Consider the following 22,138-nt stretch of genomic DNA (forward strand, 5'->3'; position numbering starts at 1 on the left):
GGCTATTCAAACGACAACTGTTTTGCCACTGGGCCGCACAGAGTAATGGTTAAAAGTTGAGGCTTTGGAATTTGGGCGCCATCACTCACTAGCCACGTGACCCTGATGAAGTTATTTCTCTGAGCTTCCCTTTCTCCAGCATGCGGGATTAAAAATACCTACTTTCCTGGGAGTAAGGGGCGCGGGTTCGATACTTGGTTAGGGAACTAAGATCCCACATAACACGCGCCCCAAAAAATAAATAAATAAAGGGTCTGGACTTAATTCTATTAAAAAAAACCTACCCCCAAAAGATTGTTATGAAAATTAAATGCTCCAGCCACGTGGCAAGCTGCTAAGTAGCTGCCACTATTTAGTAAGCCCCGCCTCCCATCCTGGAAGTTCCTAGCAGATGAGATGAGCCCCGCCCCCAGACTCGCTCTGATCAGCAGGTCCCGCCCCCAGCTGTAAAGGTCAAGCCGGATTCGAATGGAACGCGTCCGGGTGTTCAGTCCCCCAGAGGTCCTTGAGTAGAGATCTCTGGCACCCGGGCCCCGCGCGCGCCTCGAGGCCGTGCCGAGGCCACTCACCAGCTAGCGCCCAGTCTACCAGGAAGACTCGCACGACCGCGGCGACGGCGGCGGCGCGGGCGTCGTGACGTCACGGGGCGAGGCGGCGGCGCAGGCGTAGTGCGTCACGGGCGGCCTGGCAGCTGGCTGCGCAGAGGTGGACGCGTCTATAGGGCTGTCTGACCGTGGAGTTGGGGCTTGCTTTGGGGGCATGAGCCGAGGGGACTACGCCGAGGTAACGAGGTGAGTCCAGCTGCGACGCGCCCCTGCATCTTAGCGCCGGCCCCGCGAGGGGCTCCCAGAGGAGGCTGCCCTAGAGAGACGGCTTCTCAGGCTCCGCCCCGGATTGTCCCGCTGCTGGCCCGGAAATAACAATGCGAGTAATGACCCATCGCATCTGGGAATTCGCGGCCAGGGATCGGGAAGCCGGGATTCCAGGCTTGACCCCACAGTTACCGTTAGCTTTTAGGAACAAGCGCCTGCTTCTCTGCTCCTCAGTTTCCCCAAATGACTTCGTGGCTTCCAGGGTCGTTGCAGCTCAGCGGGGGAGGAGGGTGGTGGGCGGGAGCGTTTTGTGAATTCTGTGACTATAAGAGGTTGTTGCCATTGCGAACCCAAAGGGTGTTTATTGTCATATGGCATCTTGATCACTTACCACACTTTACCGTTCCTCAAAAAGTGCTGTGCCGAGCTGTCACGTGTATTGTCATATTTAAGCCTCATAACAACCCTTGAGATAGGGATAATTATGCCTTTTGTAGGAAGGAGAAAGAAACTGAGGCTCCGAGTGAGGAAGTGGCTTGTTTCATTCATTCAGTAAGTAAATACTGAGTACCAGCCAGGAGCTAGGCAGTGTACTAAGTGCGGGGAATAGAATCATCAAAATAGGTAAGGCCCTGCCCTCCAGTAATTTACAAGGAAACAGAAGATAAAATAGTATGTGATACATTGAGCTGGTATTATGTGGAAAGAAAAAGGTAGCTGTCATAGAGACTAACAAGATGCTCTGCTCTATTAGGGAAAGCTTTTCTGAGGAGGGGACACTTAAGGGGCAATCATGATTTTCTAAAGTCACAAAATAACTGGGTGCAAAAGCCAGGATTTAAGTGCCTCTCTTTTGGCCCCATATCCTGCACTCTTCCCACTAAAAATGGTTCCCTCGTGTGATACTATTTCCTGTTGGTATTAGTATCAGAAGATTTTATCATTCAAGTCTTATCTCAGATGTCATCTCCTATAGGTCTTCCCTTTCCACTAATTCTAAAGTAGCCCATCCCTAGACTTTGTCAAATCGCCTTGCTTAACTGTGTTTGCGGCACTTATCACAAATTACGTCTTGATTATTTATTTTGCTTTTGTCTTGTCCTGCCCCTCTTCCAAATATAAGCATCCAGAGGGCAGAGACGTTGCTTGTTCACTGCTCTGTCCCCAGTACCTAGACACTGCCTGGAAAATCGAGGCTCTATAAAAATTTTTTGAATGAATGATCTGTAAGTAGAAGGAAAGGACAAAATATTTCTCCTCTCCAGTTTCCACACCTGGGATTCTATTTATGCCTGTTTTACCTTTCTCCCAGGAAGTAGGAGCAAGAGCTATGGCTTGTTCAGCTCTCTATTTTCAGCACACAGCCCAGGGTTTAGCAGTTATTAGTTGCTTGTCTCACATTATGGAACAGATTGAACGTGTGAATGAGAGAGGAAGAAAAATACCCTCATGTGTGGAGGTAGATAAACACATTTAACAAACAATCACCTTAGGGGCTGCTATGTGCTAGCCTGTATAAGCTGTGCTGAGTTGAATAAGAGGTAATGGCAGTGTTCAGTATGTCAGCTGTTGTTACTAAGACACAGTTCCTGCAACACTGATCTCCGAGGCACTTCTGGTTTTACAGGACATGTTTTCTCTAGCAGGGAGTTCTAAAGTCTGTCACAGCCTGCCATCTTCCCAGCCCTTTTATTTTTCTTCCTCTACCACATTATACCCTCTACGACATTATACATTAAAGCTTTATTTTACATCTGTTGTGTCATTTTTGGTCTTCTCAGCAACTCTAAGTTATAAGCAGGGCAAGGTTTATTGTGTAGAGGTGAGGAGACTGAAGCTAAGAGTGAAGTGATTTCCAATGGAAATGCCAAAATTTGAAATCAGGCTTTCTGACTGCAAGGTTTTTGGTCTTTATGTGACTGGCTCCATCATAACCCTCATCCTCCTTTTGTGGCTGTGAGATGAGACATTTCAGGAACTAAGTCGGTAAAAGTTTAAGCTAAAATTAATTGAATGCTTCTTAGGTGCCATGCATTTATTGTTCTTAATGTTTTTGGTGTATTAACTCAGTGAATCTCTTTATTATCCCCATTTTACAAATGAGGAAACTGAGACACAGAGTGGTTAAGTAACTTGCCCACCGTTACAGAACTAGTAAATAATGGACCTGGAATAACTACGGAGCAAGTTAGTCTCTTCTTCCCAGTGTCTCCCAAAATATTAGACATGATGATAATAGCTAATTGATTACTTACTATTGTTCTTCCCCACCCATACCCTTAAGGGTCATTAAGACTCACTTTCTGGTGGTTTCCAAGGCTTATTTTGGGTGACGGTTGTTGAACTGGAGTATCATGTAGTAGTAGAGACTTTGGCCTCCTGCCCAGTCAGCCTCTGGCTTCAGAAGAGAAAAACTAGTTTCTACACACAGAACCACGCCCCTTTCACCTTAAATGGAAGCTTTTGCTCTCTGGCTGCCGGAGGAGCTGTCCCAAGGGAACTGGTGCTGGGGCCCTGTTTGTGGAATAACTGAAGCCTTTGAAGGACTGCCCAGGGCATGCCCTCCTTGAATAAATGTTTGTTGAATTGAATTTGAAGTCTCATGTTCACAACATGTTGCTCCTTTCCTGTCTGAATGTTCACATTTCCTTTAGTATTTCATAGAGATTGATGGAAGCAGAAACCAAAACTCTTCCCCTGGAGAATGCATCCATCCTTTCAGAGGGTTCCCTACAGGAAGGACACCGGTTATGGATTGGCAACCTGGACCCCAAAATCACAGAGTGAGTCTAATATATTTTAATTCATTACCTACAAAATTGGGATGCTTGTGGTGAGGATGTTCAGAAGAATTTTCAAGGGATGTAGGCTATATTTTGGCCCTTTTATTTATGTTTTAATTATCTTTGAAGGGAATATGTTGTTTTAGCCTGTCATCTTGTCATCCTGTCATTTTTCTTACATTTGGACTCTTCTACTGCATAGACACAGACTTGGATACCCTTTAAACCATATATTACTTGTTTTTCCTGCTTGCCTAAGATGTTCTCCTAATTTTCAACTATTTCGAATCCTTGTACCCAGTGACTAGGAAATTATTTCCTAAAACCAGCCATGGGCATACTTTCGTTCCCCAAAATGAAGGAACAAGCAGAAGAAGTATCAGTATTTTCACAAAAAAGGCTGAGAGGTACCACTTGACTCTAATTCATGTTAAGCAGCCATGGAACCAAGGAAAGTCGGAAGGAATCTTAGAGATACCTCAGTCACTTTGGTTTTTATTCATTCATTAAATGATTTGAGTTCCTGCTCTGTGCCAAGTGCTGTACTAGGCAGTTTTCAGTTTCTAAATCTGAGGAGCCTTGTCTTATTAAAGTACAGAACCTAGATATAAAATAAAAGCTCAGAGTTGCTCTGATTAAAGGGAGGACAAGGTGTACTCAGTGCCTTTGGGCAGCAGTCACCCTTTCTTTGGCAATCACTTACAGGACTCGTGGAGCACTCGTGAAAGACTCTGATATATTCCAGCTGTTTTATCCTACAGCAGAGGAAACTGAAGCCCAAGAGATGGAAGTGCCTTGTCCATGGTGACAAAGCTAATTGAATTGTCTTGACTCCCCACTCTTTGTTTTGTGGATATTATAGTGGAGTGAAATTTCTTAGCAGAGAGAATTGAGAGGTTTTTCCTTCCCCCAGTCGTTCGGTAGGGACAGGTGGTGGTTGGTGGCAGGATAGCCAAGCGTGAGTGGATTGAGCCGTTTGGGGACAACGCTTAAAGCAAGCATGGGCTACAGCCTCAGTCCTAGAAGTTACTCCCTATGGAATAGTGTTAAAAGCAAGGAGAAAGGAAACAAGGGAATCTGCTTGTTGGAGTCTGGGGTGAGAGGAAGTGTATAACAGGGTTGGGATTATGAGAGAGGAAAGAGATGTAAACTAACATCAGGATCGTGACAGAATGTTTCAGTTCCTTAAACCTGCTCAAGCTCCAATTGGCTAAGTGTAGACACTGTTGGATCCCTCTAGAAATTATGATGGTATTTAAGGTGTGTTGCCCCCTAATTATGTTACCTTGGTCACAAGGGCCCTTAAGTATAGTATATACTTAAGTATATATATATGCATTTATTTTGGCTCTCTTTATGACTTATGGCTTTGAGGATGAATGTGTGAACCTGCCCAAGCTCTCAGTTAATGAGGGAATTAAACAGAGGAGCTGTTTCCATCATCTAAAACCCAGGCTGTGAGAGGATGCTTCCAAGAATGATTTCCATTCCCACCTCTTCTTGTCTGAATGGAAATCTGGAGTGTGGAAACAATGTTCATTGTTTTAGCTGGGTTCCCTGTAATGATACTCTTGTTATAATTGTATCCTGCTGCTTGACAGGAAGGTTCAAATGGGCATCTGCCACCTCAGTTTATTTCATAAGTGGGAGTATGTGAATGTTTTCTTTAGTTAGAGCATTAACAGGAACACTGAATCAAAAACTCTCCCACTGGTATCTCTGCTCTTCTCATATCAGGACAAAGGTGGACATCCAGTACTAGACTACAGATCAGGGCCTTGCTGCCTCCACCTGTGACTTCCCACCTCTGTACTACCAGAGATCATTTCTACTGTATTTCGTCTATGGATTCCTTGTCTTAAAATATTTTCTGATTTATTAAATTTCTTCTTAATGACATAACTACGAGTTGTAGCTTATGGTTAGCATGAAATGCATAGTGTTACTTCATTTAGTTTACTTAATTACAGCAAAGAAACCTAACATTATAGTAAGGTAGGTCTCATCTTGTAGAAATATGTGATTTTCTTCCAAGTTTTTGAAGTACATAAACTTCTAGATCCTGTTCCTTTCAAGATGTAGGTAACAATGGACCTAGACTAATTATTAAAATACAGTCATTCCCAAACACTGAAGGGCTGCGTGATGAAACTTGTGTGAACATGTGGTACCCAGCTTGTAGTCCAATCTCAGAAAATATTATTTGAATCCAAATCTCTAAAGTTCTAATGACTCTTGACAGAAGTTTTTTAAAGAAAAAAACCTTTTCCACTCAGTTTTTCAAAGTTTATTTTATAATAATTCTATTCATCTTATGTGTGTGTGTGCCTGTTACTAATCTGAGTTATGTTCAAGATATAGTAGGATGTCCATCAGCCTCTTCTCAACAGACTACACATTGCTGACTGACTGTCTAGCACCCTGGTACCCTGTTCACTTTGTAGTTGCAATACTGACCATTTTAGGACCATGTTACATGCCAGGAATATCTGTATAACTAAATAGATCTTAGAGATCTGGATTTAAGGGAATGATGACATACTCTTATTCATGGAGGTAGCAGATTCCAAGCCTATGTTCTTTCCACTATATTTGGATTCCTCTCAACTATATTGTACTTCATAATTCTTACCTATAAAGTGAGACTGTTCAACTAAATGCTCTGGAAATGTCTTTTAGCTCTAATATTTCATTAGTTCCTCTTTTTTAAGCTTGCAACAGTCTTGTGAGGCAAGTAGAACAGACAACATTTCCCTACTTTTTTTTTTCCCCTACTTTATAAGTAAAGAAAGGTAAAGGGAGTTGACTCAGTTCACTTAAGTACTTAATGATAGGACTAAGTTCCTGGCACCTAATATAAGGCTCTTTGCACAAATATTCTAACAATCCATGTAACTGGACAGTCAACCTAAAGTATTCTCTTCTAAATTTTTCATTGTAAGGACTTCCTTTAAATGTTATGGGACCCAGTCTAACTGTAAAAGTAAAAACAACAACTTTAAATATCATTACTAGTGCCTTCAGTAGAGAAGCTGAACGATTTAATGTCTTTAGACATCTATTTTCCATACCGTGGTTTCTTCTGAGAGGGTTAATACTGCTTTCTTTTTAAAATATTAAATGTGCTGTATAGAAAGCCAAATTAATAGCCACTGCGTTATGCATAAGGAGAAGTATGAAAGAGAACAAGGCCAGTAGAAATTCTAAAAGAAAGAACATTCTAGATGGAGGGTGAATCATAAATAAAGGAACATAAGTAGGAATAAGAAGTGTTGTTATGGATGAGTCGAATATCGGGAAGACCTTTTTGACTAAAGGGGAGGTTGAATACTAAACGATAATGAAAATAGTAGTTGGAGAGAGAGAATGCTATCAGATTAAGACAGGGTCTATAACATTCATTCAGACAAGTTTGAATTTCACGTAGAAGAGACTTTACGTGAGACTCTACGTCTCTTGGTGTTTGGCGGGGACCAACATCATGAAAGTGATGTTTTAGTAGGAAAATCAGACATCAGTATTTAGGATGAATAGGAGGAGCAAAGACTGAAGAAGAAGATTAGCTGCGGACCTGCCATTAATATCACCTAGATAGAGACAGTGAACTTGGAGACCACTGGGTGGAGTCTGCGAGATGAAGAAGGTGACTGAAGAGGAGCAGAGAGCTAAAGATGATCCCGATGTTTCTTGCCTGAGAAATGGAAAAGAATCATGTCCACACCGGCCAGCGGAATAGCTGGAAAGAGGCATAGTTTGTGGAGAGGAGGAGGTCGGGCCTGGCGTTATTAAGTAAACTTAAAAGCAATGGCGAGCCACCTGGGTGGAAATGTCCTTCTGATGTAGACTTTCAGAGCTAAACTCAAGGGATTATAAATGCATGAGCATGTAAGAACAGAGTGTTTCCCCCTGAAGACACCCCTGCTTCTCTTTCAGCCCATTCCTTGTTTTTCGTCCGTGACCTGTGCTGCTTCTTATGCTTTGGTTTACATAAAACAGCCTTTACTATTTGCTTATTTAAATTTGAAACAAAGTAAGAGCATTTAAAAACATATAAGGCATAGAACATAAAGACCCACCATATAGTAATTTCTGTAAGTTTATGAAAAAAAATTTTCTCTAAAACAAATTGTGCATTAAAAAGAACCTTAAATGTCATTTCGTTGGCTTCCCAGTACCTACAGCATCACATTAAAATTCCCTCCTGTACACAACATCTTTCCCAACCTGTCCCCTGCCTACCTTTCAGCCTCTTCTCTTACTGTCTCGGAGCCCCCACTGTCTGCCGTTGGGTCAGTCTTTCTCACCTTTATGTCTTTACACAGGGTATCCACTAACTGCCACCTTCCCGGCACAGCTGGCCCTCTGCATCTGTGTGCTCACGTATATACCTCTGTGTGCAAGCTGCACACTTTTAAAATTGCTTGATTACATCTCTCTCTCCTCGAACCAGAGTGTCAGGTCTTTGAAGACAGAGACTTAGTTGTATTCATTTGGAGAGTCCAAGTGCCTAATACTACAATTCTTGACACATTTGTAGGTGTCTATCTTAACCTAATCTAATTCATATAGACTAATTCCCTCTGTGCCATTAGGCAGGAAGGCCATTTGAAAGACCCATTACATAAAACACTAATTATGTTGCAGAAATAGGTATGGGACTGGTGTACTAATTCTCCGGCTCCCGACGGCTGCAGGGCCCACGTTTCATTAAGTGAAGCAAGGCTCTGATGAGTAGCGAGCTCTCCCATACTTCAGCAGATGAAAGTGCTTGCAGATGTGAAAGCAAGATTCTTCAGGCTTTTTTCACTATCAGAGCTTGCAGTCTCCATCTCCAGGAAGCAAAATAGTAAACATTTCATTCCTTTTGTTTCGGTGTTCCGATAATTTCAAGAAATTATCAAACAAGGAAAGAAATCCTGGAGAAGTTGAAAGACACGGACCTAAGCAGATGTTCCTGGAATCTTAAGGTCGCACTTCTCGGGCAGAACGCATTTGTTAGCTTTTCAAAGAATAATCTGTCGGAGTTGTTTTTTTTTTTTTTTTCCCTGAGTAAATTAAAATTCATTTCCTAGGAAATGCCGATCGCCTTACCTTCCTGCTATTAAGCAGAATGGAGTTAATGAAAAGATGACCGGCCCACAGTAGCCCTTAGGTTGTTTTTTTAAAAACTGATTTGACCCACCATTTATGGCAAGTGGTGCAGTGTTGAGGTTTGAATGGGTATAGTAAGTGGAAGATGCAGCTGTGAATTAAAGACCCTGAGAGAGATTCTTCTAGCCCTTCTGTGCACTTGAGAGACCCACCCTTGCTGTAAGCATATTCAGAAAACCAAGTAAAACGAGAAATTTGCACTTTAGGTGTCTCCCTTTCCCCTGAAGAATCACGTCATTCATTCTCACCAGCAGTTCAGGTATCGTGATAGGAATTGAGAGTTTGGAAACTAGAGGGTTATGGTTGTTTTCTCTTTCAAAACAGATCTAAAGACCAGATTAAAATCCACTGTATGCCTTGGGATCCTTGCACCCTGCCCCAGTATAAGACCTGTGTTATGTCTTCGTTGCTCCACTGTGTCAGGACCTGATCCAGGACAATGGGCTTGCTTGTTGATGTGCACTAGTCTCAAATTTAGTGTAGCTTATGATCCATTTCATATCTTCCTGCCTCCCAAAGGAGATTCTGACTCAAGAATAAAATCTTGATGAGTTTTCTCCTAGAAAACAATGTGAATATAAATGTGGCTGTAAAGACAGCTTTACTGACTCCCTGTGGGGTAGAATTCCCAGTAATAACAGATTTAGCATGTGGGCTGATACCTTTTTAGTATCACAGGGACAGCATTGTTTAGAGAAAGCCTTGACTCCATTTGAATAGCGTGGAGGATGCCAGGAGGAAGGCCAAAGGAAAAGGAAACGGGAGAGCTGTTGGTTTGTCTCACCCTTACATCAGATGACAGGAAGTCGGAATTGAGATTGGCCACAGCAACCTGTTAAGGCCACATCTGTTTGAATAACTTAAAAGCTCTATGGAAACCAAGTAAGTTTTAGAGAAAGGACTCCAAGAAGAGGGTGAGGGGCAGAGTGGCAAGCAAGGGCTTGGGGTGAACCTCCTGCCCAGAGTAAGCGGCTTCCTTGGCCAGCCGGGGTCTTTGCTCAGCCACACTGCGGAGCATAAATCGTACTGAAGCAACGAAGTTACGTGGTTACCTGCAGTGGGATGATTTACAGGACCGGCCAGGTTCCCCTGCCTGTGGGAGACCAGCCTCCTTGACGTTGCCGTTCCACAGTGTTCCACATTGTCCTGTCAATCGGTCGCATCAGGGATGGAAACTCTCGAGCACTTATGGAAGTGCCACTAGCTGTGGTTTGGCTTTTGGCAGAATTTGTCTCAAGTGCAGTTTGGGGCTAATGATTAACTGTGAAAGCTAATGAGGAAGTCTTCCAGGATTGTTTTTTTGTTTGTGTGAGTGTGTATGTGTTACTTTGTTTATTGTTGAGGTAGGGTTGGCTTTTGCATTTGGAGTGTGGGTGTGTGTTTGGTGTGTGTTTCTGATGGAGTTGTAGTTATTCACAAATACTATTTCATTGCCAAGAAATTGAAAATAAATAAATCGACAGGATTTTTGAGCGGTTCTCCAAAAGAAAAACAAATGGTGCTTGTGGGCCAGACAGCTGTTTGTTACGTGTGGTTTTTTTTTGTTTGGTATTTTTGTGTTGGACAGACGCATAGCCATGACAATTCTAGTTCCCATTCCAAATAGAGGCAAACAACTCTGTTTGCCAAATAAACTAACAGGGCAGTTTGGAGGAAGGCAGGGGGCAGTGCTGTGAGATTTTATCCCTGGGGTAAATTATCTCCTGCTTTTATCTCGCAGGCTGACCAAATTCCCAGAGTGTCTCAGGGGCTGTTCTTTCTCCATAGATACCACCTCCTCAAGCTCCTGCAGAAGTTTGGCACAGTGAAGCAGTTCGACTTCCTCTTCCACAAGTCAGGTGCTTTGGAGGGACAGCCTCGAGGGTACTGTTTCGTTAACTTTGAAACTAAGCAGGTAATGGAACTTCTCCCCCTTTCCCAGTACTTATACTCTCATAATTATCTGTGCATCCCTCTTGACTGCTAGAATAGCAGTTCCTTGTGGGCAGGAGCCATGTCTGATTCATCTCTGCGTGCTGTGCTCTGAGTCCTAAAGGAGATCCTCGGCAAACAACTGAACGAGTGAACAGCTTTCAAGGTCTGCCCTCCCCGGGCTGGCGGTCTCAGGCAGCTGACCTGCTTTTCTGGCCAGATGCTTTGGGATGCCCACATGAAGCACGTGGACATGCTCCTCCCTGTTCTCTTTTGTTTGCTCCCTTGGTGGCTGGCCAGCAAAGCCTCCTTTTCTTTCAGTACTTTTGCCCCGTGGTGCAGAAGCCCTCCCTGTCTGTGGTGAGCCGCCCACAGACTCTCTTTTATTTTTATTTCTTAAAAATGTATCCTTCTTCCCAATGTCTCAGAATAAATGTGGACAAATTTGAATATATACAGGGAAAGAGAACCTCCAGCTTCAACCATGATGTATCCATGTATCCGTAGTAAAATTTAGTCCTTGGAGGGGACATGCATTGATAAAAGAATTGAATTTGAATCTTACTAAATATGGAGACACTGCTTATAGCTCTATAACTTTATTATTGATGTGTGAGAACATTGCCTAGTTATTGTTTTATTAATAATAATTGTATTTGGATGTTTTTCTTACTGTAAAAATGATACCTGTTTCTTACAGATGAAAATGTAGATAAGTAACTTCATTTATCAGCCTAAAACCCAGAAATAATCACTGTTTTTAATATTTAGTTGTATATCTTTGTAGTCCCTTCTTCTTTCTTCACATTCATACACACATACACACACACACACACACACACACACACAAACACATGTACACAATTTTTTAAAAATGCGCAGCTTATAACACACAAACAGAATCATATATCCTGTTTACCACTGAAAGAAAATTAAAATTTTTTCTGTCATCTAATATACATCAAGATAACATTCTGTATCATATTGTGGTTTCACTGGTATAGCTGTAGATATATGTAAAAATTCACTGATCTATATCTATAATACATTTTATTATTTAGACCTCAGTTTAAAAACTAGCCAGTGTCATCTTTGATAACTGCATAATATTTTATTCTGTGAACATATGGTAATTTACTTAAGTAACCTCCACATGTGTCAGCAGTGAAGTGTACATCTCTTTAGCTCTATGTACATATTTACTATATTCATGGAAATGGAGTGGTGTCAACAAAGGCCACAATTTTTTTTGTAATATGACTGCCAAATTGCCTTCAAGAAGTGATGTGTCAGTATGTTCTGAAACTGTCTGAGAGTGTCATGTGTCCTTACCAGTGCTGGGGATTTTTTTTTTAATTTCCCCCAATTTTTGCAAATGTGATAGGCAGTTAAGTGATTCATTATTGTTCTAATTGTTCAAGGTTTTTTTTGGAGGGAACTGAAAATGTACTCTATATGGTTAGCATTTTAAAATACTTTATTCTTTCCTAATGATAGAGCACTTTGAGGATTTTTACAGACAACTCAAATCAGTGGTCATGTTGAGGACAGATGCTGGTTTAAAAACACTCAACTCGAAGTCACAGATCTTGTTATTTCTGACTCTTTTATTTATTAACTTTGGGCAAGTCTCTTTAACTTATTTTGACCTCAGTTTTCATCTAAAAGTGGGGATTGGGCTTCCCTGGTGGCGCAGTGGTTGAGAGTCCGCCTGCCGATGCAGGGGACGCGGGTTCGTGCCCCGGTCCGGGAGGATCCCACATGCCGCGGAGCGGCTGGGCCCGTGAGCCGTGGCGCTGAGCCTGCGCGCCCGGAGCCTGTGCTCCGCAATGGGAGAGGCCACAACAGTGAGAGGCCCGCGAACTGCAAAAAAAAATAAAATAAAAAATAAATAAAAGTGGGGATTAAAAATACACACCCTCCTTACCCTTTAGGAAGTGGAGAGAGTAGGTAGGTGAGGGTTTATAGGAAAACACATTTGGCATTTAATAATATTGTTGGATACATGAATTTTGAAACAAGTTACAGAGACAGGAAATTATTATTATTTTTTTTTTTTTTAGGAAATTATTTTTTAAAACAGTTATCACCTGCTGGCATCTTATGACTGTTGATGCTACAGAATTAATGGAGAGTGTCATGTAAATTCTAATTCACTAAGTGAAACTTAAGAATAAAATGTCTCATCTGTCCTTCTAACTTTGCGTGCCATAGTGAGGCAAGGATGCCAGGGATGAATACTTGACACATAGTAGGCACTCAGATATTTGTTGAATGTCATGCCGGCAGGATCCAGAGGAATAAAGAGTCACTGGGAAAGCCAGACTGGAATGTCCTCCACTGAGCCTCGGACTCTCCTTGTTCCTCTTCCTGTTCCTTAAGGGCTTCTTCACTCCCGGTAAACGTGGGTTACGCTTGGCCGAATGCCTCATGGATACAAATGGAGCAGAGAAGGCTTGGCAGGATGGAAAAGTACAGCCAGGCTTCCTGGGAATGTCCTAGAGTGCCTATTACCCAGCCTCAGGAATTCCTTTCAACCTCGTTGCTCCTATATCTGATGGGGAAGGGGTCAGGGAAGTTCTGGCTCTGAAAACCAGGTGCAGAGATTGGCCCACAGAGATACCTTGCTCGTAGTCTCTTTGACTCACTCCTGCTTTTTCCGGCCTGGTTTCCTTCACTCCCATATCCTTTGAAGCCATTACTGTTTCTCACTTTGGATTCAGGGAGTATAAGCCCTAGTCCAGGATATAGTTTCAGTGTTCCTGGGGGAGTACAGTTTCTTGACATAGTAGGTGCTACTCTAACTAACAGAAGTATGTAGAAAGGTATCATCACCCAATAGGCAACACAATAGTCAGCTAATAAGCTGACGTTGGTTGAGTGTTTACCATATGCTCCATGCTCTACATGCACTCTTTGACCCCTCACGACCACTGAGGAACAAACAATATCCATATTTTACAGGTGAAAAAGATAATATCCAGAGAGATAAACTGACCTGCTAAATATTACGCTGCCAGTAAGTGGCGAAGCCAGGATTTGAATTTTTGTTTGACTGAGATTACAAAAACTCATACCCTTTTTACTATTCTGCCTTTTTTTTTTTTTCTTATAAGCCCTTTGCCACTTGTTTAACAAAACAGTTAGAAATTCAGCCGTCAAAGCTAGTGAGGCATTTGACTCTGACTAACATTAATCCCTTTCCTGAGCAGGAAGCAGAACAAGCCATCCAGTGTCTCAACGGCAAGCTGGCTCTGTCTAAGAAGCTGGTGGTGCGATGGGCACACGCGCAAGTGAAGGTAAGTCTAACAGGCTAGAGAGACAGCATCAGCTCGTCCTGAATGAATCTTCCGAAAGACAGTTGTCCGCTTGCCCATTTGCATCCAAGCCTCTGCACATCTGGAACAGCCATACTCTGGTCTCCTACTTGTATTCACCATGTGTGTTGCCAGATTTTTCTTTTGAGAAACATCTCAGGAGGGATTAAGTTCCTTCGTCGTTTCCCTCCGCATACCCACGGATTCTGGTTTTGATTGATTCTTCCATGTGACTGATACGTATATTCAGACCTCTATCATTTTTTTGGTGGGGGTTGTTCTTTGGAGGAAAAAATGTATTTATTTTTAAAATTAGTTGCTTTAGGCGTTGTTAGACTCTTCCCAGCCTCTCAGTTCTTTGGAGAGTTTGAATTGTTTATTCTAAATGCTTGCGAAATGGGTAGTTTGTAAGAGTGCTTCAAGCACTGACATTTCCTTACTCCAGAGATTTTAAGAGTTATTTGTGGGACTTTGCAGTGTCTGTACTGACTCCAAGGCCCAAGCAGTGGTGAACTGCTGTGTTCTCTTGGGAAAATGCACTGGAAAAGCTACAACCACTTTAAAAAAAAAAAAAAGAAGAACAGTCTTCTGTTACAGCCAGCACAGGTGAAGTATGTGCACTGGATCAATCCCCAAAGTTGATTCTTTTCCTCTTGCAGTGTGGTCTTTACAGACCTGCCTGCAAAAAGATTTGTGACAACTAGATTTGGAGCCTCAGTCTTTAGCTAAATGAGCATGAGCTTTGATCAGAGACTGTACCCAACAAGCTTCCCAGTAAAGAGTCACAGAAATAAGACATTTGAGTTCAGTGTCCAAGCTGAAAAACAAAGCTCAGACACTTTGGATCTTTATGAGTATTACAGGTAATCACAGAGCCTTCTGAATTTCTAGGACCCATTGCCTTAAAAATAGAAACAGCAAAGAGAATTACCAAATGCTTTTTTACTCAAAAGAAAATCAAGTCTCATTTGCCAGACTGGCTGTCATTTTCTCATTCTGCATCTCATTGAAAAGACATGCAAGAGAAATAAATCATCCTTCGTTCTGTCTTTCATTTGAGAATCTCTGTGCCCTGCAGTTCTCTTCTCCTACATGTCTTTTCGACCAGAGTCTCTTGATTGCTCTTCAATATTGTATTTACCTTTTAAAAGAAGTATATAATTATCTGACATCAAATAAACTACTCTTCCTGGAGAATGTTTTCTATATCAGTGGCTGAAAGCTGTTACTACTTTTCTTCTCCACTTAGATCTGTTAAGAGTTGAATGTTATGGTTGGTACTTTGCAAAAATCTAGCAAAATTTTAAAGTGCTTGGAATAAAGCAAAATAAATATTGTAAGAGGTGATGTATGACAGAATAAGAATGTGAGAGGGCAGTCCTGCTGTGTGTCTGTACCATCTGCGAATTTAAAGGCTGAAATTCTTTCCCTACCAAATAAGGAGGACTAATGGCTAGATGGGAAGCCTCTTCTAAATTTCTCAGTTTATAACTTTTAGGCCAAAACTGTCTGGACATCTACATTAATTCTAAACATAAAGCAGTCCTAAGATTGTCGAAAAATAATCTAACGATACACTGATGGGGTTAGGATTTCTGAACACATGCACTGCAGTAGGGGGGCTGGTTTCTGCCCAGGTGAGGTAATTTGCCTTTTTCTTACTTGCAGAGATACGATCATAACAAGAATGATAAGGTCCTTCCAATTAGTCTTGAGCCATCCTCAAGCACTGAGCCCGCTCAGTCTAACCTGAGGTAAGAAGGTGTACTATAGGAAGACGCAAGCAGGTATGCAAGAGCCTGAGCCACCTCTTCATTCTAACCTTCATTCCCGTTCTAGTAAACCTTCGGACTCTTAATATTTTTTTTTTTCTTTTGTGGTATGTGGGCCTCTCACTGCCGCGACCTCTCCCGTTGCGGAGCACAGGCTCCGGACGCACAGGCCCAGCAGCCATGGCCCACGGGCCCAGCCACTCCGCGGCACGCGGGATCCTCCCGGACCGGGGCACGAACCCGCGCCCCCTGCATCGGCAGGCGGACCCTCAACCACTGTGCCACCAGGGAAGCCCTGGACTCTTAATTTAGAGTGGAATCTACTAACTTTTGACACGCCAAGAAGTGTGTTCAGTTAGTCTCCAGAATGTATACATTTCACCTCCTCCCATACCCCTAAGAGTGTGTACCAGCCATTTACAGAATTCACACACTCAAAAGAGGCTGGGTGTTCTTACCATGTACCTGCCATTATACTTGGCACTGGGAATACAAAAGTAAAGCATATTCAGTCCTTGCCATAAAAACCGGCATTTCAATAAGGCCTTGATTATCTTCAACATTTGTCGTTATACACAAATTCCTCCCCAACTATGAGTTCCTTTATACACAATTTGGGTTTGTAGCACTTTAATTTTATCTACCATTTCAGCAAATATAACAGTTTTGGTTCTAGTAAGTACAAATTATCATTTCCTTCCTTGGAGTTAATTCAAAACAGAAGGAATTGAGGGTTGAGTAGAGAAAGCGGAAGTTAAGTAGATGGGTGAGCAGAAGTAGAGGGTTTACTTTGCATCGTGGCCTAGGGAGAAATGCTAACAATAACAAAGGCCAGGGTTTATTGAGCTCACCGTGAAGCAGGCTCTGTGCGAAACACTTTACATGCTGTATGTCACTGAATCATAGAAATTCCGGTAAAAGTACAGTTGTACTCACTTTACAAATGAGAAAACTGAAGTTTAGAGAGGTAAAATATCTTGGCCAAGATCACGCAGGTAGCAAATAACAGAGTCCAGATTCAACGACAGGTTTACTGGCCTTAAAAATTCAGTCTTTTAATTACTACTTTAAAGAAACTCCACGCTGTAAATGCAGGAGTACAGTTCTAAAGCCTGTTCCAGAGGAGGGGAAGAAGATATGTGAAAGAGCATCAGTGTCGCATAAGGATCAGAAATCAACATGTCTATATGGGGAAAGAATCTAAAAATGAGTGGATATATATATATATTTGTATAACAGATTCACTTTATTGTACACCTGAAAGTAACACAATATTGTAAATCAATTATACCCCAATAAAAGAAAAAAAAGAAATCAACAATGTCATGAAGTTAGGAAAGTGATGCCTATTTGGACAGAGGGCCAGACAGGAAAAAAAAACAAAACCTTTCCTGTATATTTGCACCAAACAAAACAGATGTACAAGCATCTCATTAAACTGCAGGGGAAGGTGATCCTGAAATGTTTTCAGGAGCGATAAAATTGGTAAATTAAAATTAATTTTATAGTTACTAATTTGTCTAATATCGTTGATATTTCTTAATTTTGTGCTGCTTTATTTTATACTCCCAATTTTTTTTTCCCCCCTAACCAATGACTTCTGTAGATTCACTGGGAATTTACTTCGGCTATCCTATTTTCCCCATGAGATTAAACCTCCTTGATCACAGATTGGTTTCATGGAGGTTTTCATAAATCTGACTCCTGTTAGGAAGGGATGGCTGCATTTATGCTTGTTGATCTCCATGGTACAGTGAACATGTCTTTAGTTTCTTATTTTCACTGTTTGCTCTTTTTACTAGATAATCTAGCCTGGTGTTTTCCATTTATTTTTTAATCCAGAGAACCTCAGTTTACATCTTTCCATTAACATCTATGCCTAAGTAGAGAAGGTTGTTTTCCCTGTGACTCATACAGAATGAATGGCTGGCTGTTAATTTTCCATTAATGGAAAAAGGTGCTGGAATGCATCTCAGTGAGACCTCAGGGTTCTTTTTAATTGCAACTTAGTCGTGTTTTGTTTTTTTTTTTCAAGTTCTACCTTTTAATTTAATTTTATTTTTTAACATCTTTATTGGAGTATAATTGCTTTACAATGGTGTGTTAGTTTCTGCTTTACAACAAAGTGAGACGCAACTTAGTTTTTAAATTTTACGTTGCTAGTGTAAAATCAGGAGTATGTGCAGATGTGTGCCTTTTGAGGATCTCTAAAAGGCCATGTGCACATTCCCTCCCAAGTTTCTGTCCCGGACTGTAGACCATTGACAGCATCAGAATGGAAAATAAAGGGAGTCATGGGCCAAAAAATACTCTGCCTAAGTGCTTTGCATTCTGGTCCAGGGATAGCGGTGACCTTGATCAGAAGGGAATTCCTCACAACTTCTGCAGTGTCTCCTCACCCCTTCTCTCTAATACATGGCTACTCAGCTCCCAACCTAATGGAGAGGAGAAAGCAAGGGCTTTGATGATAAACCGGGCTTGAATCCTGGCTCCACAATTTCTTAGCTGTGTGAACCTTGGGTGAATCCCTACCTCTATGCGTTTGTTTATCTGTAAAATGTGGATCAAAACCCTTGCAATATTGTTGCAAGGATTAGAAACAATATAAGTAAAATGCTGGACCACTGCCTGGCTCATTGTAAGCACTCTAAATGATAGCCTGAACACACATTTTTCAGTAAACAGGGACTTTGTAGGAGTTCCAGGATTTTTTTTCCATTATTATTTAGTGATTCAGAAGGTGGTACAGTGTAATAGCTCATAGTATGGCTCCGGAGTCCAATTGTATTCAAATCTCAACTCTGCTACTCACTAGCAGTATAACACTGGCTAAGTTAACCTTTCTATGCCTTGTTTTCTTTATCTGCAAAGTGAAAAATAAAACGTACGTGAATCATTTCTTCCATTTTTTCTAATTGTGGTAAAATACACATAATATAGCATTTACCATCTTAACCATTTTTAAGTGTACTGTTCGACGGTATTAAATACATTCATAATTTACAACCAGGACCGCCATCTGTCTCCATAATTCTTTTCCTCTTGTAAAACTGAAGCTCTACACCCATTACACATTAACTCCGCATCCCACCTCCCCCAAGCGCCTGGCAACCACCGTTCCACGTTGTGTCTCTGTGATTTTGACTACTCATTTAAGTACCTCATGTAAATGGAATCATACAGTATTTAACATTTTAACATTTGTTTAACTTAGCATAATGTCCTCCAGGTTCATCCACATTGTAGCATATGTATATACCACATTTTGCTTATCCATTAATACTTCGATGGACGCTTAGGTTGCTTCCACAGTTTATCTATTGTGAATAATGCTACCATGACAAAAATAATGCTACCATGAACACGAGTGTACACATCTCTTCCAGACTCTGCTTTGAATTCCTACACAAATTATTTTAGAGTGCCTACTATCTACAGACACTAAGGTGCTGATCAGTGTTGGTGTCTGAGGTTTAAATGTAGCAATATGCAAAGTACTTCTAACAGTGTCTTACAGAAAAAACTTAATAGATGGACCAGACTTGATCTCTTTCCTAAAATGAGAACACTAATTGTTTTTATATGTGTTTTCTATGAAATGCTTGCACGTTTGTGTTTGAGTATCTTGTTGCTACTCTGATGTGCTTAAGAGGCACAAAGAAGATGAAAGACACAGGTATTCTCTGAATGTACCCACTCTGATCCTCTGCTGTCCTTTTTCCAGTGTCACTGCAAAGATAAAAGCCATTGAGGCAAAGCTGAAAATGATGGCAGAAAACCCTGATGCAGAGTATCCAGCAGCACCTGTTTATTCCTACTTCAAGCCACCAGATAAAAAAAGGACTACTCCTTATTCTAGAACAGCTTGGAAATCTCGAAGATGATGGTTATGAATTACCATAACAGCAAAAGCAAATTGGTCTCCACACCTGAAATCCTCTGCCTTTGTGCTTGTAGCTGTGAATGGTACTATCCGACAGAGCACAGTCACATGTTAGAATTTGGTAACATGACGTCTTTGGATGTTCTTATGGATGTTTCTTCCCTGAAGTATGTGTGGAATTGAGCATCATCCAGAATAAATAGGATTGTATCCAAAACTGTGATTTGAACACTGGGATGCTCGAGTTGGCTGGTTTGTCTGGATTTGTAACTCCAGAAACATTATATAGTGTGCCAGAGAGAAAGGCAAGCATAAAAAATGTTACTGTTTAAATCAGGAAACTTAAGTTATTAATATCCATCTTAAAAAAAACAAACAAAACATTTTTCTGTACTCAAGTGTCTTTACAACATAAAGAAGAAGTAAAAGACAGGGAGGGAAGTGAGAGATTTTTGAATCATGTTCAGAACTGCTGTTCCAGAATTCTCTATGGAAATCCCTCCAACTGGACTAAAAGAAAAGGTTCTTGGCAAAAAGAGCTGTTTCTTTGAGCAAATGTTGTGGTAATCTGTTTAAGAATTATGCTTATTGTTTCAAAATCCCAACTAGGAAAACATGGTGTATATCTTAAAAAATTATTTGCATTGACAAAACTGTAGAATGAAATTTAGCCTTTTATACCACAATGGAAGTTCTGTTTGGAAATCCAGTTTTTCTACTGGGATCATTTTTTTAAGAATCTAAATAATCCTGCCTCTATAATACCAAATGTCATTATTAATATGGGACTTTTAAAATTGCATTTATTGCATGAGATTGTTTTTAATAGCATGAGGATGTTCTATTTGGAATTGTATCATGGTCAATCTAAATAGAAAAGCAAAATTTCTTTGAAAACTTAAACAGTGCTATATTGATCTCTAACAAACATTATTTATTAATAATTGTGTGGAGGTCTGAGTAGAAGAAATCAAATTCTCTTATGTGGGGTGAGGTGGGGACATGCGGTGGACACAGAAAGTCAGTGGAGCAGGCACTGCTCTGGCACCGAGATTGTAATGACCTCATGTTTTATGTGGTTTTTAAAGGCTTGAAAGACTGCCTGACTTTAAAACGATTCTTCATTTTTAGAACCTACTTCTCCCCAGATATTTTTTGCCTCTGTGAACATTTTAAATATAACAATAGAGGAAGAAAAAGAAATCAACAGATCTGGGGGTGTGTTTCTGTCAGCAGTGTTGGCTGGCCATTTTGGTGCAAGGTTGACAGGCTTGTTTCATTGGGCAGCACCACTGCATCTTTACCAGGTAAATCATTTTGTTACCCAACGTGCCGCTGTTAGTGAGTACACACTGTTTACCGTCATTTTTCCTAGCAAGAGGAAGCTTTCATTATCGGAACTTAAGTCTTCCTCTGAGCATAAATGAATTTAAGACACTTGAACCGAAACTTCAGCATAGTGAGGTTTCAGAATTCACAGAACTGGTTCAGAGAAATTCTTATCACCTTTCCCAAGGTAATACTTTTCAGATATCTTTAAATGTTAAATACTTCCTGTGTTTATGAGCTCAGTCTAAGATGCAAGTAACTCTCTTTCCATTTGGGGGATAGGTCAGGGAGGTAGGAGCATTATCTCCCATTTTTCTGGTGACTTCTGAGAGCATAGAATTCACCATTTTATCCTTAAGTCCTCAGAGAGTTATGGTGGAGTAGGACTTATTTAATGCAAAATAGTTCTATTTTTAATAGGAACTTAGAAAATACTTAACTTTGAATTATCTAGAGTTGTTTCCTTTAGAAACCAGAGCTATTTATTTGTATTTAAAGCAATGTTTGTTATTTGTACCGATTCTTATTCCTCTGTGTGAATAAATGCGAGACAGTGTCTGCAGTTGTGTCTTCTCTCGTCCGTCTCCTGCAGTGAAGACCACTGCTCTCGGGGGGGCTTGTTTCCCCGCAGGACGTGGGCCAGTGTGTCCAGGCGGGGTGCTCTTTCTAAGTGCCTTCTCAGACCTCAGAAGCAGTTCTGTCCACCTTTTCTGCCTGCCTACTTCTGTTAGAGATGAGAAAAGAGAATAGCTGTTCTCACTATAAATCTATTTGAAAAGAAGGTGTTTTTTTTTTTTTTTTTTTTTGTGGTACGCGGGCCTCTCACTGTTGTGGCCTCTCCCGTTGCGGAGCACAGGCTCCGGACGCGCAGGCTCAGCAGCCGTGGCTCACGGGCCCAGCCGCTCCGCGGCACGTGGGATCTTCCCAGACCGGGGCACGAACCCGCGTCCCCTGCATCGGCAGACGGACTCTCAACCACTGCGCCACCAGGGAAGTCCCTGAAAAGAAGTTTTTAATGGAAGTCCCCTGAAGTATGATAATGTGCTTTAGGCCCTTTTTCAAAGTAGGTGTTTCAAAAGAATAAATGTGTGTGTCATAAATATGCTGAAAGCGGTTTGATGAAACGCTTGTAAAATATAAGTGTTAACTTGCTCAACTGTTACGAAGTTACCTGTACTTT

At 41.3% G+C, this 22,138-nt stretch overlaps 2 protein-coding genes across 4 annotated transcripts in view; one reads left to right on the forward strand and one right to left on the reverse strand.

Annotated features, from left to right (window-relative positions):
- Positions 1-898, reverse strand: part of MRRF (mitochondrial ribosome recycling factor) — a 56,196-nt gene extending 55,298 nt beyond the window's left edge. Inside the window, exon 1 of one of the 2 annotated variants that reach the window (XR_010841868.1) lies at positions 570-845. The gene's annotated coding sequence lies outside the window, so the exon portion shown is untranslated. Of the gene's footprint in view, positions 1-569 lie in introns of both variants that reach the window. The other variant, XM_059073162.2, reaches the window with a different exon arrangement.
- Positions 372-21,516, forward strand: RBM18 (RNA binding motif protein 18). Of its 2 annotated transcripts, none has more exons than XM_059073165.2 (6): positions 372-791; positions 3,467-3,595; positions 10,514-10,640; positions 13,870-13,956; positions 15,643-15,728; positions 19,471-21,516. In XM_059073165.2, exons 2-6 carry the CDS (start codon positions 3,483-3,485, stop codon positions 19,628-19,630), a joined length of 573 nt encoding a protein of 190 aa, XP_058929148.1. In that variant the 5' UTR covers positions 372-791; positions 3,467-3,482; the 3' UTR covers positions 19,631-21,516. The 2 variants fall into 2 exon arrangements, with proteins under 2 accessions (XP_058929148.1, XP_066896888.1); XM_067040787.1 differs by having other exon boundaries at positions 448-791; positions 10,467-10,640.
- The last annotated feature ends 622 nt before the right edge of the window (positions 21,517-22,138 follow it).

Source organism: Kogia breviceps, chromosome 8 (assembly GCF_026419965.1).
Source record: "Kogia breviceps isolate mKogBre1 chromosome 8, mKogBre1 haplotype 1, whole genome shotgun sequence".
Lineage (NCBI taxonomy): Eukaryota > Metazoa > Chordata > Mammalia > Artiodactyla > Physeteridae > Kogia > Kogia breviceps.